General features: G+C 32.5%; 1 protein-coding gene across 1 annotated transcript; it reads right to left on the bottom strand.

Moving 5' to 3' along the window:
• LOC113804515 (protein regulator of cytokinesis 1) lies at positions 1 to 1850 on the bottom strand (the record flags this gene model as incomplete). Its single annotated transcript, XM_027355405.2, is given in 1 exon segment — positions 1 to 1850. A coding segment is annotated over 1 exon segment (273 nt), but the record flags the coding sequence as incomplete, so codon positions are not given.

Raw genomic sequence — 1850 nt, 5'->3', positions numbered from 1 at the left:
TTTTCATAAATTCATATAATATAGTATATTTTTCAAACATACACTAAAATTGTTCATACTAAAAGACTTACAAAATATGGTTAATGTAACAAGCAGTTTTTTCTCCATAAAATAAGCTTTCAATAAAATAAAAATATGTAGTGAAGCTACAATTACCATTCATATTTAAGGAAAAAAGTGAATTCCATTGCTGTCAGCTTTGTAGTATAATTCAGCTATGGTTAACATGAAAAATATTGTAAGAATATAAATCATCACAAGAAATACAAAATATGCATTTGGACAGGATTCAATACTATTTACAAAATATATATTAAAGCTACTAGGCAATAACATTTACAGATCAAACTTGTTAGTCACAACATTCTGGAATACGCTAAAAGGGATCACATATAATTACATTTTCTGGATTAAAGTGAATGATTCTTTTTAATACACAATTTTTCATTTTCTGTATAATAAAATAATTTGCTCTGGAGCAATAAGCAATTTTTCATTTTCTGTATAATAAAAAGAAAATAATATAATTTGCACTGGAGCAATAAGACCATGTAATGGATTCCATTAATAAAGGCTTTAAACTGCTGCAACAATTTCTTAGCACTCAGAACATGGATAGCATTGTAAAGAATATGTACTAATATTGGAAATGCAATATGAAAAAGATGTAAAACTATGTACAAAAATAATGTGTTAAAGCTATTATAACATGTAAAGAACATGCATGTGGCACAAACAGCTGCCACAGTTAACATGAAACATACAGAACTCACTTGTCCATGAATCAACTATTTTCAAAATGAACTCCAAAGAGAATTTCAATCCTCACTCAAGCTTTGCCCAACACTAACTTCTAGCTCTCACATACCTATACTTAAGTACTAGTATTATGCACAATAATATCTTAAATGATGAAACCTACTGGACACCATTATGCTCTCATGTTCTTCCCTAATGCTGCTCACAGTTTTCTCAGATGACTTTTGCATGTTTGAAGTTGTACATTATTTGGTACGCAAAAGAGTAAATAAAAAAAGAAAGACAGCTGTCAGGTGTAATCAACTTTACATTCTTTAAAACAGCTCTTATCCATACCACTCTTCAAAGAACAAATAAATGGCTGTGAAAACAAACAAATAATTCAGAAATAAGCACTTTTAAAATGCTCTTTCCACATGGATCCTGTAGTGTTGGCAAAACAGTGTCCTAGTCCTAAGACTCTTTCCACTCATATTCACACACATTTCTTACTCTGATTGTAATCATATATACATACACATATGCACACTGTTTTTTCCTTCTGCTAACAGAAAAAAGAAAAAAAGGAAAGGAGAACAAAAAGAAAACCAAAAGAATGAAGAAGAAAAAAAAGTTTTAGAAAGCTATAATAAAATGGATTTTAACTATGAAAGAAAATGAGTTCTATGCTAAGATGTACCAATTATACATCCATATAGTTTCACATATACAACTACTTCAGAAATGAAACAAAACTTGACATTGCAATAAAACTTGTCCAGAAAAAAAAGAAAAAAAATAATGATAGTAAATATTGGAAATGGTAAAACAAAAAATCCTCAGATTAAGAAGCTAAGTTTGCTCCAACGATTAGGGGTTGTTGCTCTTGGAGTACCAGCTCTTGGAGATTTGAAAGTGGAAGAGGAGGCAGGAGATACCATCCTTGACACAGTTGTACTTCTGGGTGAGTGTCGGCTAGCACGGGGTGCACTAAAGCGAGGAGATCGGCGGGTAGCTACACGTGGTAAAGTCTTCGGAGTTTTGGGCAAGCCTGGCGGAGGGCGGCGGGGTGAAGGACGACAAACCAAGAGTGGAGCCTTGTTAGCCCCATG

This window comes from Penaeus vannamei, chromosome 2, assembly GCF_042767895.1.
Source record: "Penaeus vannamei isolate JL-2024 chromosome 2, ASM4276789v1, whole genome shotgun sequence".
Lineage (NCBI taxonomy): Eukaryota > Metazoa > Arthropoda > Malacostraca > Decapoda > Penaeidae > Penaeus > Penaeus vannamei.
The sequence above is the reverse complement of the archived record's forward strand: the minus strand, read 5'-3'. Positions and strand labels throughout refer to the sequence as shown.